The sequence below is a fragment of the Calidris pugnax genome, unplaced genomic scaffold (genome assembly GCF_001431845.1).
Source record: "Calidris pugnax isolate Ruff unplaced genomic scaffold, ASM143184v1 scaffold63, whole genome shotgun sequence".
NCBI lineage: Eukaryota > Metazoa > Chordata > Aves > Charadriiformes > Scolopacidae > Calidris > Calidris pugnax.
In genome coordinates this window covers 1,122,557-1,138,056 of record NW_015090852.1, presented here as the reverse complement: position 1 = coordinate 1,138,056, position 15,500 = coordinate 1,122,557, and the positions used below count along the sequence as shown (strand labels likewise).

The window sequence follows — 15,500 nt, the reverse complement described above, 5'->3', positions numbered from 1 at the left end:
CGGAACACTGTGCTTAACTACATTTTCTCACATATTTGGAATTTTCCTCTCCTCTTTTTTTTCTTTCCATCTCCAAAACCATCAATCTGCCTTGGCCATCTAACTACTGCTACTAGTGTCACAAAAGATTAAAAATGGTCCAGAAGAAAATGCTGTTCCTTAAGCTCTTCTACAACATCAATTATTCCAATCGCTACAAGCACCCAGAGATCTGAACTACTTTTGGTGGAGAGCACACAAACTGAGAAGCTCTTCTACAACATCAATTATTCCAATCACTACAAGCATCCAGAGATCTAAACTACATTCAGGAACTTTTGGTGGAGAGCACACAAACTGAAGTTTTACCCCTAACAAAAAGACTTTGATAAAGCCAAATGGATACTCAATCCCAGTATTGCAAATCCTGTTTAATCTGTTCGGGAAAATTCACCAAGGTAAGCTAGGATTCCAGTTAGAAATGAGACAATAATAGAAGGAACCCTTGCTGTTCAAGAAATGGTCTTTTTTCCTCCTTGAAACTCAGTCTACCCAAGTTTTCTTGATTAGGGGGCCTAAACAGGAAAAAAAGGTTGGCCTAACTTGATTCTGAATAAATGCTGGATATCAGAGGAGATGTTATATATTTGGAAGGCCGAAAGCAATACTGCAAAGATAGTTTTCTGCCTAATAGTTTTGGAACAGGGCAAACGATTCTTTCTCCACTTAACACACTGGCAGGAATCTAACAGCCTTTTATAGAGTGAAGCCCTCATAGGTATTACTCAGAAATTCCACATTTAATGCATACTGTCAGGCCACCCTAGTAGCACTTTCAGTCTCAGTGCCCAGAACGCCGTGATTCCAGCACGTCTACTGACGAACAAGAGTCTGTCCACACCTATTGAAGAAGTAATTCCCTTTCCTAATCCTCTTTTGGGAGGATGTGCCCATGTGCAAAGGGCAATTAATATTTTGTGGGGTGAGATGTGGGAGTGGATATTTACCATATACCATAGTTCGGCTATTCTTCCAAATAGTACTGGTGGTGTATGTCCCTCCACTCACAGGATAATCCTTCCCCCGCCCTCCCACACATCCCCAAACAAGGTAATAAAAGTTCACTGCCCCAAAGGCCAGCGTAGCTGATTAAAAATGAAAAAAGGGCTTTCGTAGCTGCTGCCAGCATTGAAACAGAAGTCTTATAACCAATCAGGATAGCCTGGGAACTTCAGGGGAATGCAATTATTAAGTCCAATTAGTTCATGTGTAAAGCAATATAGTATGAGATACCATTAAAGGACTGCTAGCTATACAATAGATAGAGTTGTCAGCACAAAGAATTCACTGTAGAGTGGATTTACAGATTCTCTGAAGAAAAGTTAATTAGTGTGACCTCTGGTATAAATAGAAAATCCTTCAAATGGTACTAACTGCAGTAACTTCATGTTAGCAGCCATATTTAAGCAAAGCCAAGATAACAGATACAGTAATTAAATGAACAGATATAAAAAACACCCCATATATAGTTTCTTGGGTTTGGTAATTGTTACATTTACAATTCACAAGGTAAGCCAAGCTCAACTAAATAATTGTTAGAGCACATAACTGTCAATACCAGCAACATTTCAGCAGACACTGCTCTCTGCAGTCCACTGATGAGACCAGGCACATTCAGGGTGCTGGGCCCAAAACAGAGCCTTCAACACCCAGCATCGGCAAGTCCCCTCCAAGTACTAACCAAATCTGACCCCACTTGGCTTCCAAGATCAGTTCTGCACTATGACCAGACAGGTGAACATCCCCCCTTCTATGGAGGGACATGGATCGTGAGGCAAATTTCTGTATGTTTGTATTTCAAACGTAAAACCCAAGCCAACAAGAACCAAGTTTTAAAAATACATGAGATGAAGATACATTAACTCACCAGATATTAAAGGATATTTACAAGAGATCCTTAACCGTTTACAACCACAACATGATTACTGAGCAAAGCCTGTGGAATCTTCCAAAATTAGCTTGCTTTGTCCAAAATTTATAGTCAAATCCCGTAGAAGTAAAATATTACTTCATTTTTTAAAAAAGTGCATATCAAGACAAAGAATGCATTTGCAAAATTAATAACAAGGTAATTAAAAATTTTACATTTTTTTTGCAGGTAATCTAAGGTGGTCACAGAAGTTAGCTGTAGTAACAGCCACCATCTGACAGCAAAAACTTGAAAAACATCCCTCCCTTCACACTACAATGAAGAAGTTAATTCTTCATTCTGTTTGAAGGGCCAGGACTGTGGTTCACCTACACAAGTGAAAATTCAAAATTTGCTGATGCTTTTCTTATGAGTCAGTCGTAAAGGTTTTCAGGAAGATATCACAGGATGAGAAATTTAAATTTTTTTTCTGAGTTCAGGTATATTTTTTTAACAATATTTATTAAGCTGACATTATTCATGCCACAATTGAACAATAGATAACAGATCCTTTTCTTCCAATAGTAAAAACAGACTATTTCTGTTCCCACTGATACTGTTTGAACTGATTCTACACATAGCATTTTGTTTTTTAGAGGACACATCTGGTCAATTATACTATCTAATAAAAATATTTGAAATAAGGCATCTTTGCATTTCCTTAGTTAAGCTATTTTTTGTAAACAAAGACTTCCATTTTAGAACTTTGGCCTGTCACTATTTCTGACAACTTTGTTACATGCAGAAGTCAAACAGCTATTCATGTCAACAGATACAACCACAGCTAAATCAGGTATCAGATAAATATTTACCCATGTGTATTTTTGAACTGACCAACATAAGTATAAGAGCTTTCATCATGGTGAATCCCAAAACACACACCCCAATCTAAATTCTTACCTTTGCAGTTTTAATATAGTGGCTCAAAACCTCAGCTCTTATTTTTAAAGTTTGTGCATGTAGAATCTCTCTAACAACCCAGAAGCTTACCTAGAAAAAAGAAAATTTGCCTTTTTAAAATACAGAACTTCAACATTACACTTTTAATACTTTTATTTCATAAGTAATATATTAGAAGTCTCACAAGCATTCCATTTCCATCTATAAAGCTGAGTATATACTAGAAGATACAAATGCTTATACTATAAAATCCCAACCAATATATCCCAGATAATACTAAAAAACTTCTTCAAAGTGTTTTGCTTTGTTTTTCTGCTCATTCTTACTCAAGATGCCTTCCACCATTACATGGTCACACTTTTTTTTTTTTGTTTAAATCAAATGAATAAATCCAACTTGTATTTAGAATTTAATCTTTTATCTTCCATAACTGGTAGCCACGCACTCCACTATTTTGTTGGAGAGTGCATGTTCCGGTGCCTGCTTTCCTCAATAAGCGTGTGGGTGGCTAGAACTTGTCTAAAATCTGTCAGATCAGTTAGTTGCATACAAAGACATTGAGATCTGTTTTTCTAATGAGGAAAAACCTTCTGCTGCCAGTATATCTCAAAAAAAAAAAACCCTCAGCAGAATCAGTTATGTACAATCTATGCAAACAGACTCATTTTCAGGCTGAGTTTGAAGATGAGACTTCACAGACCCAAAGCAAATGGTAATACTCTCAAACTTCCATGTTCTCCCATTAAAATAAAATCATGAAGAAATTTTATGAAGAGAGTCTACAAAATGAAGGAATATAAAAACTGAAATCTAGTTCTATCCTTTGATTTTGCTTTTCCATAGCTTCAAAGCTGCATTACGCAACTCTCAGATGAGCTTAACAACTTCAACTACAGTTCACTGACATTTCCAAACTCTCAACACCTCCAAATAAAAATAATAATCAGACAGGTACCACCTGAACAAAATTGGAACATAAAGTAGGAAGCCTTTGCTATAACCTAGAGTTTATAGTTTGTACTTTTATTGCTGGCTACATCGATTAACTGCTAATACACAACACACTACCGTACTTATCTGTTAAGTTTTATAGGAATAACTTCACTGTTGTATAAAGATCACCATTACATTCAGTACAGTATGAAGGATGGTTGCTGTGTTTTGTAGCTACATGAATGCCTCATAAAAGCTGTATACTTCGAAAATGCTTTATTAACAGGTCTAAATTCTAATCTCTTCTCCTCCCTACCCTCTGCCTGCAAACATCTTCATAACCGTAATAAAACAGTAGCAAAGAATTAGCAAATGGTAACAAATACTGTAACTGTTATGCATGTACTCACTACAAGCTAGGAAAAAACAAACAATTAGTAAGATAGAGCAAGGCTGCTGTTTACAAAACTACTGACAATAGTCTATGAAATGTATGCTCTCATACATAAACATCTTTCAACCTGTCATGCTGCTTTGATTTTTAAGAGTGATGCTAAACTACCTCTTGTAAACTAACATTGCATATATATTCAGGTTCCTGCCCAAATTTTCAATTAAAAAATATCTTATTTAACCAGTTTCACTTTATACAGTATGACAGCTCATTATACAGAACAGCACAAGAAGATCTGCTCCTCCAAAATTATTACATTTTCAGTGAAGTTACAATGTCCTGATGAGAACTGGGATGTTAAAACACAACAGCTCTTTGGAACTGGAAAATGGAAGAACTACAAAAAAAACAACAAAAAACCCACAAACATCTTGCATAACAACTGCTTTCCCTTGGTCTGTTTGTGTAAGGCTGTATTAGCCAGGAAAGAATTCGCCACAGAGCTCATTTTTCTTTTTCCTTTTTTTTTTTTAAACAAAGTATCTCCAGATAAACCGTGTTACCCTGACAAATAAAAAAAATGTTTCTGTGCAAAAAGCATTACTATAAAATACATCAGTACTGAATACATAAATACTAAAATATTTGACATTGTCCAAAAAGTTAAACCTTGGTTAGACGATCTGCTGTAGTTACACAGCTTGAGAAAACCAATTTTTCCCTTGAGTGATGAATGAGTTTCTAAGGAGCTGCTTTCCCTTTGAAGATCAAGGGAATTTAAAATTTTAACATCGATTTTCATATCATAAAGAATCAGGTAGAGACAAGACACATATTGCTGTGCCTTAAAATCCCAAATCTCATCAGTCTCAACTTTGTTAACAGAGCGTTGATGTAACAGGAAACTCCTTGCGGTAGGCCAGACTATGAAACACTTGCTCAAAATACAGAGCAATGCTCAATCATTTTCATAAGGATGAAAAAAACCCAACCAATTTACTATGTTGGCCCTGACTTCTATGGAAGTTCATTAGTATCACAGTGACATAAGCACTGTGCCGCACAAGCGCTCTTGTTTACTCAAGGAAGCCTGGTTTCCATCCCAGCCCCAGCCAGCCCCAGTCTCAACACTTCCAAGCTCTTGCAGGAAAAACAAACCAGAACAAAATGCAAAAGTTTCTTCGAAGCTTAGAGCCATCCAGTCCCTTCAGTGACAGGGTAAGCCGGAGACAGAGAATTAAACTCACTTAACTATTTCCACTCCGACCACCTCCACTCCTTTTTGATGTGTTTTTACTGGCATTGACATTAGGTTTTGGCTGGTCTTGTCTATCCACTAGTACCTTTAGACAGCACCATAATCTAATGTAATTGAAATATTGAAAAATAAAAAATTTAAATAAGCCCTTTTGCTTCAACAGGTGACTTTTTTATTTTATCCAGGCTTGTTCTTCATGCAAATCATACATATTTGCTCCATATGTATTTTGTGGTTATTTTGCTTCAAGTGCTCTCCCTCTGCGTTTAAATGTTATTATTTCTCACACTGTGCCACCAGTACCAATCAGTTAGAGGAATCACAGCCTTTGGGCATCAACGGCCTTTGATACCAGTTCAAGACAGCATTTAACTCTCGACATACATTTCTGCATTTATATTCTTCCCTCCTAAGGTCAACCAAAAAAACATGCCTAACTTTTGAACGTATCTTTTCCTTAATCACAGCTATCTGAAATACTAATTTGGTTATACTGGTGCTTTTAAGTTCACAGTTGTTGGCTCCAAAACTAATTGTCCTTTCTGCGCTAATTAGTAGATAGGCAAATTTGAGACACTCTCTTTAATACAGTTTCTGGATCTTCTTCCAAGTATCTGTTAAAAACATTCTGACATCCTACAGAAAAAGCATGTAATATAAACCAGACAGTACTGGTCTTGCATCATTATAGCTAAGGTGGAATCCCTTTTTTTCCTGTTGTTTCCAAAGGAAGCACACTAACCTCTTCCCCACCCCATTTTTTAGTTTCTGATAATCCTAGTAAAATTTCACTGTCACACTTCAATGCAACTCAGTGACACTACAATATTCAAGACAAACTCCTCCTCCTACAGAATGGTTGCAATTGGTTAAAAAAAAAACCAAACTAACCCAAAACCACAACACCAAACAGTTTCGCAGAGTTAGTAAAACATAAAACTTGCCTTTTTCAAGCGAGATCTTTTGCTTTAAAATTGTCCCAATATACTGAATCTAGTTGTCAAGTTTCTCTAATACTTTAAGCTCCGTGGCAGCACAGTTTCCATCCACATTTAAATAAAAAAAACTGAAGAAAGAAGTTTTAAATAATGATAACCTAATAACCAGCAGGGCAAGTTGCCTTTACATGAACTGTGAAATGTTTTCTTATCAATTCCTAACAGCAATCTTAAAAAAAAAAATACAATCCTCATCTGTTTTAAATTTATGACAGATGCTTATTTTCAAAGGTAGAGAACAACGGTTTAGTAAGGAAGCAAAAATTACTATTTTGCACACTGACATGCTTACCAGTTACAACAGTAGTATGCAAGTATATAACTTTCAGAAAACTGAAAAAAGACAGAGATCAGAGTTTAAAAAAATATATAAAGAAATGACATACTTAAAAACAATACTTAATAGTAAATGTGTAGGTCTATGGAGTACCCTGTGGCAATATATTCTTCAAGAATAAAAGAATCCTGGCACTGAATGATTCAACTGATTTCTCTTCCCTGAACTCGATCTGTTTTTACAGGCACCACATATAATTATCACATAACAAATGCTGGAAATACACTACTTCATTCTCCATGGACTGCAATCAACTGCACATAATCATTACTGTTTCCAAAACGCTATCAGCAGATCAATTTGCTGAGAAGCAGCTGTTAGTGATTTAATATTCTCTTTACTTACAAAGTGAGAGCTGTTCATGGTTTTCTTTTGGCAAGTTGGGGTAAAAAGAAGAGAGACAGATGCATAATGCATAATTTAAACCCAGTGAAGTTTCAAAGGTTACCAAAAGTTTGATGAAATGTATTCATGCCCAATATAGCCAGAAGTCACTACAATTTTCCTGATTACTTATTTCTGGTCTAAGCATTAGAAACCCTTGGTAAGTGGGGCAGGTGTCCAACAGGAACTACACTCTGATGAGCAAGTACCTGGGGTACAACTGAACACCGAAAGGAAAATCAGACAAGTAAGATGACAGTTGCTTACTCCACCGTGCCTTCTTATTCCCAGCTGCCACTGTCTATCCCATAGGAATTCTTGAGTTTCACTGCTCCTGAAAGGATGGTGAATCCAAGTATGACATTACTATTGGAATGAAAGAGTCCTCCACAATGACGCATTTGGAACCAGAGGCTCACACCACAAGTAAGCCACAGGACTGTCTCAGTAAGTCACAAGTTGAGGTACTAACACGAATAGGAGCCTGCAATTGAAAGAATACTTGTCCCTTTTCCTTCCCCTCTCCTGCCCCACTATACTTTGAAGGTAAGACTGATCCCTTTCCTTGGTGCCAGGATAAAGGCTGATGCAAACTTCTTGGAAAACCTTCTTACAAATGGTATGTCTCTTGGTCACTGAAGCTTCACGCAGCAGTTTCCCCCTGCCCACCCCCAAAAAAAATGGTTAGAGGCAAACAAGTCCAGCATCTGAGCAGATTTTAAATAGCTGGATTTGTTTCCTCTTCATTACCTATTCTTTGACTCTTCAAGGCAGAGTTCCTCCTACAGGCTATTACAACTCCTATATCGATGTTTTTCAAATTTAAAGAAAACAGAAACAAACAAGAAAAAAAAATATGAAAGACAACCTAGAAATGCCTTCAAATCTTTTGGCTTTAAATACAGCCCAAGCACTGCAACACCTGACTGTGATTGGGCTGACAAGGTGAAAAACAGAAAGAGAAGTGACTTGTCCTATTCCAGCTGATTTAACAGTGAATTGCAATGGCTCCAAGAACTTAATTGTCTGCCTGTTAAAAAAGCCCTTTTTTCATTTCTTCAGAGATAATCAATGGAATAGAGTTTTAAACTGGCCTATCTTGATTACAGTGGTGACTCCACAAACACAGCAAAGGCACACTCTAGATTTCACCACTGTCCTTGTTTCAGGGGTATCCCAAGGACAATTCAGATTATTGGCAACGTATTTCTTTTAGAAATTAAAACCAGCAATAACAGGCAACAAAGAAAGGGAATCTTCTGTAGCAGCCAATGCAACGCCTGAAACCCAGTAGGGAAATGAAAGCCAGGGAAAGATCCTATCAGACAGGTAAGTCTTTGCTGGAGCTTAAAGAAACAGAAAACAGGTTTTTCAAGGTATTAGGAAGGCTCTTAAGAAATTATTAGCAGAGATATTCTCAGTGAAGGAACCTGTCAGCTGATAGAGGCCAACATCCAACTATTATGGCTGTAGAGAAAGCACACAAATGAAGTGAGACTTAATTACAAACCTAAATCTTACAGAAAGGAAGTACGTGGCAATATTTGTGTACCTACCACTATATGGAATATCTATACAATGACATTCAATGAGAACCATAGACTGTCTGTAATGACATCAATCTTAAAGCCATTATACTGTTTGCATGTTTATTGACCTTCTAGTGTTCCCCAAAAATAAGCTACATAAAGAGAGGGTTAATAAATAAGACTTAGTCCCTTTCTGACATCATTTCTAGCGAGGCCTTCAGATGCAAAGCCAAAGGGAAGGGAAGGGGGAGGGACGCAGTACAAGAAATTCTATAGAAAACTGCTGAAAGGCAGTCAATGCTGCATTTTATGCAAGGTTCTCCTTTACCACAATGAAAAAATCTTAAACAACATAGGTCTTTTAGTCCATTGAAACACACAGAACACACTCAAAGACACTGCAGACCTTTAAGAGTCACCTAGTTTTATAGTTTCTTTCAGATTGACCTATCTTTCAACCAAAAATAACAGTTCTTTGAATCAAATGAAGCATAGTAGAAACCAGAAATGAATATAGATGAAATAGCCAGTGACTAGCAACAACCACCTAACATGCAGGCTGGGGTAACGAAAATACGTAAGGCTCCCTTTAGCAGCTAGCAACTCCAGAGAAACAGCACCATCATGAAGAACCACTATTGTGAAGAAAGGTATTACTAAAAGGCAAGTATTTCTAGTATCTTATCCTCCTTATTGCCTTTGTTGTATCCATATAGCCAGTTCTATATGGATTTTACAAAACAAGAATATCACCCATCAATTAATAATCCAGTGAACAGATTTGACAAATGTTCCACAGAGTAAATATAAAAACCATCCTCTACAAAAGTTAAAATGGTCACAAACCCAAAAAGTCATTAGGATGACTAAGAAGGGGAGACTTAAAATGGGATTACAATAATAAACTAACAGGATTTTGCTGGTATAATGGAATTCCTATATGTTAATATAAAAATACTCTATTTAGAATTTTTCTAACCACTATTTAACAACAGAGTTAGCAGTTTAGAGACATTTAAGATCTTTAACAACTACTTTTCAAGTGACTTGTATAAGGCAAACCTTTCTTCCCTCCATCCTTAAGACGTTTTACAGGTTAAATATTTTAAACAGCTGTTCAGTAATGACAAACGGTCAGTTTGCAGACAGCTGACTGTCTACTCCCATGATAAGGTTTCCCCTCCTTCCTTCTTGCTACTAAGCATATTTTACCAATTCTTTAATGCGCCTGAAGACTGTTTGGTCAATTCCTGCGGTTCTTTAGTACATTATATGACAACAAATGAGAAGCAAGGTTCTTGATGAGATACACTGCCTAACATGGCCCTTACTACAAAAATATTTCAGAATATTCAGCAAAACAAAATGTTTCTTTGAAGAGATAACTCACATGAATAAACAAGACAGCAAATTTTGGGATCACTGGCATATCAGTGAGAACACTGTAAAAAGTCTTACTGTGGAAGTAACTTCAGGCTGCATATATAGTCCTATAAAGCAGCGACTTCAAAAGCTAGATAAGGAAAATTTCAGCTAAATGCAAAAGAAAAAACACCCCAACACCCAGATACACAAAAACCAAACCCAAAACCCCAAGCCACAGATGTCCAGATTTCAACAGATGGCATGGTCACAAGGAGTCTGGGGTGTAACATTTTTGTCTACCCCTAAAGAGAAGAATCAGGAAAGTGTCCAAAACCCATGGCCAGACAAGTATTTCAGTCATTAGAAGGTTAAGAATTATTTTGAGTGCTGTTGATGAGAAGTAACAGTATTTGGTCATATCCTGAATGTGACCAATAATGGAAAGTGAGAATCAGTCATTAGAAGGTTAAGAATTATTTTGAGTGCTGTTGATGAGAAGTAACAGTATTTGGTCATATCCTGAATGTGACCAATAATGGAAAATGAGAAAGCATACAACAATTGTTAGGAAAAAAAAAAACAAACTGAAAAGGTTAGAGGTTTGCTCTGAATTTTAGATGATTAACAAAAATGTCTGTAGAACTGAAACTGGGCACAGAAGACAGGTCTGGAATAGAGCTTGTAAGTTTGAGGCATTATTAAACATTTACAAGAGAAGACATGAGAGTCACAGAATTACTTCATCTGAAAATACAAAATATGACATTACATAAAAACAGCAGTACAGTTTTGAGACTTAGTTAGCTAACTACATAGCTGGAGCATTACAGCTTTAATAGTGGAAAAAGCTAAAATTCTGATCTTATTTTAAAAGTTTCTCTTTTACACAGAAAAATTTTTAAGTAAGAAAGCCATAAATCTCAAATACACCGCCTGAAAAGTTATGCCAAATAGAGAGTCAAGTAACAAGTTTAGCACAGTAAAATCATTTGGAATTTTTAAATTTTGCCCATAATGATGTTACAAAGATAACCATACCAACAAAAGGCTCTTATTTCTAGGGACAAAACCATCTACGAGGAGCAAAAGGCACTCAACTAGCACAGACAGAAACTACATCTAATTACTACTCCAGAAATGCTCTATGGCAATAAGCCTTTAACCTGTAAGGATGATTCAGTCTTTATATAAAGGATAGCCAGCATTCCAGGGGGGAATTAAAAAAAAAAATAAAAATCACTTAATATTTTCATTGTTTCATCAATAACTGCTATTTAAAACAAAACCAGAAACTATTTCTTCAGTACTGTTTTGGTCTTTCTGTACATCCTGAAGATGAGGAACTCCTTATAGCAGATACTTTAAGTTTTCAAGTAATCGTCTGTGAGCAGGAACAAAAGCAATGTGCCAAAACACTTAATTCCCCAGACTTTTTAAGTATGTACATGTAATGACACTGGAAAAAAGAAAATAACTCACGTGATTGAATCTTCTGGTGAAAGCAACAGCATTTGGTGCAGAACTGTATTTCTCTTTCTTGTTCCAGCCACAGCTTGCCAGCTCCTGGGAGAACAAGAATGAAATTTTTTTTTTTTTTTAAAATTCATGCATAACACATGTCCAGAGCCTAGAGTATACAGAGAGACAAAATTTAGAAGTCTCAAAATAACTCAACAGCAAATAATACATTGAAGTAATAAATATAGTTACACTTTTTCTGATTTCTTGCGTAAATTGAGATTCCACAAGTGTTATTTCTGATTTTTTTTTTAATTATAGATTTTTACAACTGATCTTTTGTTGAACTGGGGACTTTTTTTTTTAAATTCAGTTCTTATTTAGAAACGAATCAAACAATTCAAGATCCATATTGTTACCCCAGAAAATCCTGCTTTAAATGCGAATGTCAGATAGGGATAGCAGCATATTCTTTTGTCTAAAAACTGTAAGCCTCAACAATCTAACAAATTGCTTGTAAAGCCTGAAAAAGCATTAACTTTGTAACTACAAAGTCACAATGCCACTTGTCTGTAAAACTTAGTAAACAGTTGGGCAACTACATCATCTTCCTTGGTATTTACTATCACTTTATTTTAAGAAAGCAGTTTTAGTTAAAATTATAAGCAACTAAATGTACCAATGAGACATACAATACAGAGACAGCTTAATTATTGAAGTGGCATAAAAGCAAAGTACAGCCTTTCATTTTTATTTATTCTTGCTTGCTTTCCACATCTTCCACTCTGATACACTCTCAGTTTTATCACTGTCTTAAGAACTACCTACTGAAACCAGTATCACACTATATGTCCAGCCACCATACAACAGAGAAAAGATGATTCAACATGTAGAGTATAGCACCTCTCCTTGCTCTCTCCTCCATCACTTGGAAAAGGAAGTTATCATCAATGCAGGAACCTTCTGGATTGCTTACACCCTGCTGTGATGCCCCTCCGACAGATATTAGGGCGGTTGAAGTCCCCCATGATGGCCAACGCTTGCAAAGGTGAGGCTGCTCCTATCTGCCTATAAAGGGCCTCATCTACACAGTCTTCCTTGTTGGGTGGCCTGTAGCAGATTCCCACTGTAATGTCACCTGTCCCTGCCCTCCCTTTATTCCTGACCCAAAAGCTCCTGGTTAACTCCTCTTCCACACCCAGGCAGAGGTCCATGCACTCCAGCTGGTCACTGACATAGAGGGCAACACTTCCTCCTTGTCTCCCCTGCCTTGAACTTGAAAATATATGGGTGTAGTAAAGAGAAGATAGGTATGGGGCTGAGATAGTTCCAAAGTATATGGGGTCCCAACTAAAATGTCAAGACCAAAAGCACATCTTTTCCTATATGCACTTGGAGCTCAGCATAAAAGCAGAAGTAACAGACAAAGCAGTCCCGACAACTGCTAGCAGCAACAAATTTGAGAATCCTTCAGCTCTAGCCATGTCCTCAAGTGAAAGTACACAGCACTGGATACTGCAAAGCAGAAGATCCTGCTCCTGACTGGAAAAGCACACAGCAAAAATCCTTTTACAGAGGTGCCGAGGTGCAGTTATGCAGACCCTCGGGACCTGTGCTACCACTTCAGATTCTTCAACGCCTTCAGCCAATATCTACACCACTGTTTAGGGACAGACACAGGAGGGGCACAGAATTTTCAGATTTCACAAAGCCTTCTTCCCCTCCCTTTAGTTACTCTATGAAATATAAATAAGGTGCACATAGCAAATGCCTTTTTATATTTGTTACTTTAACTTGAACCTTTTCTTTCTACCTCCCATACAGAGCTTCTCCATCTTGCTTGCAAGAACTCTCTCCCCTGCACAGCCAGCTTGCTTTTCTCTTGACTAGAAACTAAAATAAAAGTAGTTTCCCTTTGCTGCCTGTCCACAGTTTCTCAGCGTCATTACCTGATCAGGCTGCTTCAGGGAAAACTGTTGTTCACAACCTTCTTCCCCCTCACTACAACCTGCTTGCCTAAAATCATTACCCTTAACACTGCTCATCCCACGTCCCTAAGATGCCATCAACAGAAGAGAATCCACCAAGGTTTTTGCCTTCACTGCACTTGGCCTGGGAGAAGTATGATACAGTTCTAATGAGCATGGACCTGACTCCGCACACACTACTGCAATAAACCACACTAATTTGCTGAATTGGAATTCAGAAGTCATTCTTCTACAAAAATACCTACTACTTCGCTAATAAAGAGATGGTGCCTTCTATACCATTACCCTAATTGGGGTATGTTTTCCTGATCTTCCTCTAAAACTGCTTTTTTTTTTGCCATGAATTTTAAACCTGAAGTATTCACGAGGATTATTTCCTTAGTCTGCCATTCAACTGAAGCACAGGAGCTACATTACTACAACTTCCAATTTCTTACTTTGTGTAATTTATTTAAAATGAGGTGCAAGACAAAGATTTCAAATCAAGAATACAAAAGCTAAACTTTCTTCATAATTCATTTTGGTTTTCATTCCTTTTTTGAATTTATAGAATTTTATTCTCCTTAACAAAATACTGCAGGAACACTTAAATTATAACCTGTACTAAATTGCAGATGGAGAGACTGTGCTTCTCATTAAAATCGTTATATATATATATTATATATATAATATATTTTTATATATATAAAGCAAAAGTTTCAAAAATAGGAGGATTAAAACAACCCTCCTATTATAAGGATTAAAAAAGCAAGGATTAATAGTGGAACCATTATACAACTTTAGAACAAGTATCGATGAATATTCAATATGCAAGTTGGTGTCTTTTTTTTTCCCACTGCCTAACCTAGTGAAGCAGAGGGGATGAAGTTAAAGGCAATAACCAAGTAAAGATTTTCAATGTGAATACATATGGGTAAATAATTTTGGAGAATGTATTCAAATATGTAAAGTAAGTAATCAGATTTTCCAATAAAAGCAAGCTAATGCATTCTGCAAGGGGACATCTGGCACTTAGTTAACGTTAACAGAGCTACCAGCAGCACAAACGAGCAATGACTACCTTTTTGCTTTACAGGTACCGCTCTCTAGAAATCCACAACTACTACAGCAAAAAGAAAACACAAAAGCAACACACCACTTCTCATTCATGGGCAATGGATAGAAAACATATGATTGACTTGGGGAACTTCCATCTTTTTTTGGTTCCCAGAAATGAAAATGCACATCAGCTGCTTTCACATAGACAGAAGTTTATGTAGTAGAGTGTATTCTTTATTATCTTCATTTCTTATACTATACCCCCTAATTATCAATTAACAAAGCAACAGTAATTCCTTCTACTTTGTTTTCTCAGAAGTAACTTGCAGGCATTTTTGATGGTGAAGAAAGGTGGTTTTCGGTATCACTTGGAGTGATAGGGTCTGCTTAAAGCTCAGGGAGAGCTCGGGACTGCCTAAACCATGGTAACTGTTCAAGTCCATGCTTCTGCCTCACCCTAAATGTAAAGTGATCCACAGGACCTTAATCCTGAGTTCTGTGGGCTACACTAAGCTCCCGGTCTGATTTTTCCCGAGTATGAAACAGGAAGTCATGTGAATGTTTCTTATACTCTACATACAGACTTCTTTAAAGGAATTACCTTCTAGATATATTCACCTACCCTCCCAGAGTTTTTCTTTTAGGTAAGCTCAATTTTATTCTGCTTTTTCCTTTTATGGTTTACGATAATGAGTTAGAACAACCAGCAAATTAAATGTGCTTTCTTGACATTTCTTCTCAACTCCCGGAGACCTTCTGTAAATCCACTCACACAACATAATCTGAGATACAGAAGGCAATATTAAAGGAGCAACAAATTAGGAGGTGTGGAGTATTGGATCATGGTCACTAGGTATAACTCTCTGGCTTCCTTGTGGCTGTTGCACAACTGACTGCTCATCCTGTGCAGTGCTGGAAGCAAATTGTAAATAATAAACTACCATCAAGCTCAAGCAGTGGAGTTTATCAG

At 36.9% G+C, this 15,500-nt stretch overlaps 1 protein-coding gene across 8 annotated transcripts in view; it reads right to left on the bottom strand.

Moving 5' to 3' along the window:
• The window catches only part of RALGPS2 (Ral GEF with PH domain and SH3 binding motif 2), a 164,375-nt gene that overhangs the window by 80,851 nt on the left and 68,024 nt on the right, over window positions 1-15,500 (bottom strand). For all 8 annotated transcript variants that reach the window (XM_014943459.1, XM_014943457.1, XM_014943458.1 and 5 more), the window contains 2 exons: window positions 11,526-11,609; window positions 2,849-2,938 (listed from right to left, as the gene is read on the bottom strand). In XM_014943459.1, the coding sequence (XP_014798945.1) occupies window positions 2,849-2,938; window positions 11,526-11,609 (174 nt within the window). The remainder of the gene's footprint in view (window positions 1-2,848; window positions 2,939-11,525; window positions 11,610-15,500) is intronic.